Source organism: Penaeus monodon, chromosome 34 (assembly GCF_015228065.2).
Source record: "Penaeus monodon isolate SGIC_2016 chromosome 34, NSTDA_Pmon_1, whole genome shotgun sequence".
Classification (NCBI taxonomy): domain Eukaryota; kingdom Metazoa; phylum Arthropoda; class Malacostraca; order Decapoda; family Penaeidae; genus Penaeus; species Penaeus monodon.
In genome coordinates, this window is record NC_051419.1 from 9280750 (window position 1) to 9281642 (window position 893).

General features: G+C 41.7%; 1 protein-coding gene across 1 annotated transcript in view; it reads right to left on the minus strand.

Moving 5' to 3' along the window:
- Positions 1-893, minus strand: part of LOC119594573 — a gene marked incomplete at its 3' end in the record, with an annotated part of 22419 nt that overhangs the window by 10713 nt on the left and 10813 nt on the right. Inside the window, 3 exon segments of the mRNA XM_037943609.1 lie at positions 46-189; positions 317-517; positions 742-891. Of these exon segments, the coding sequence (XP_037799537.1) occupies positions 46-189; positions 317-517; positions 742-891 (495 nt within the window).

The window sequence follows — 893 nt, forward strand, 5'->3', positions numbered from 1 at the left end:
CCAGACCACTCATTTACTTCCTGGTGTGCAGAAAGGCGAACTGACCTCTGCAGTCGCCTGTAAAGTAGCTGGGTGCCTTTAACCCGAAATTGTCAGTGCTTTTAAAGTAAATTATATTTGCTTCTCTTTGGTCCTGCAGACAAGTGTTTGACATATCGAGACTCGAGCTCATCAGAACGCAGGAGGTATCTAACACGATGCAAGAAAGAAAGATGAAAATTATTAGTTTTCTACAATTTGCTTTCTTGAACTGACCACTTAACACATCAATTTTCACAATTCATCAAGAGAAATATATATGCAGTGTTAGACTTACTAGTGAACGCACGCTGAAATGTGATGTCATATAGATTTCGCGTTGATGCTTTTTCTGCGATTAGGTATTCGTCATATCGACCATTAGCGTGATACAAGCCGATGTTCAGGGAACGTCCCGTTTTACCGGGCTGCCAAAAGAGCTTCGTCGGGGTGCTCCCAATATCCATACGGAAAGAGAGGACGTAGTATTGCTTGCACTCTGGAATATTGTCAGTAACACGTTTGGTCGATTCTGAAATTGCTTCTTATTGCATTTTTTTTTTTACGCAGAGAAGGCAGAGAAAAACTGATATCACTGTAAACGTGGGCACTGAAAGATCAGCGTCAAGCAAACTGTTTTGAGATTAAGTAAAATTGGACAGTGGTAAACATGAGACAGCATTAGTTCGAATCAGATATGAGCCATTGCCGTTATAAACTTACTTGGCCTCGACGCCATTAAACCCAAAGCCACTGCCTTTGGTTTAAATCTCCACATCGTCTGAATATTACTAGTAAACGTCACCTGATCCACATCCTTGTCACAGAACTTCAGCCCAGGATGCGACTCCGAGTGAACACAATACTTAGTACCT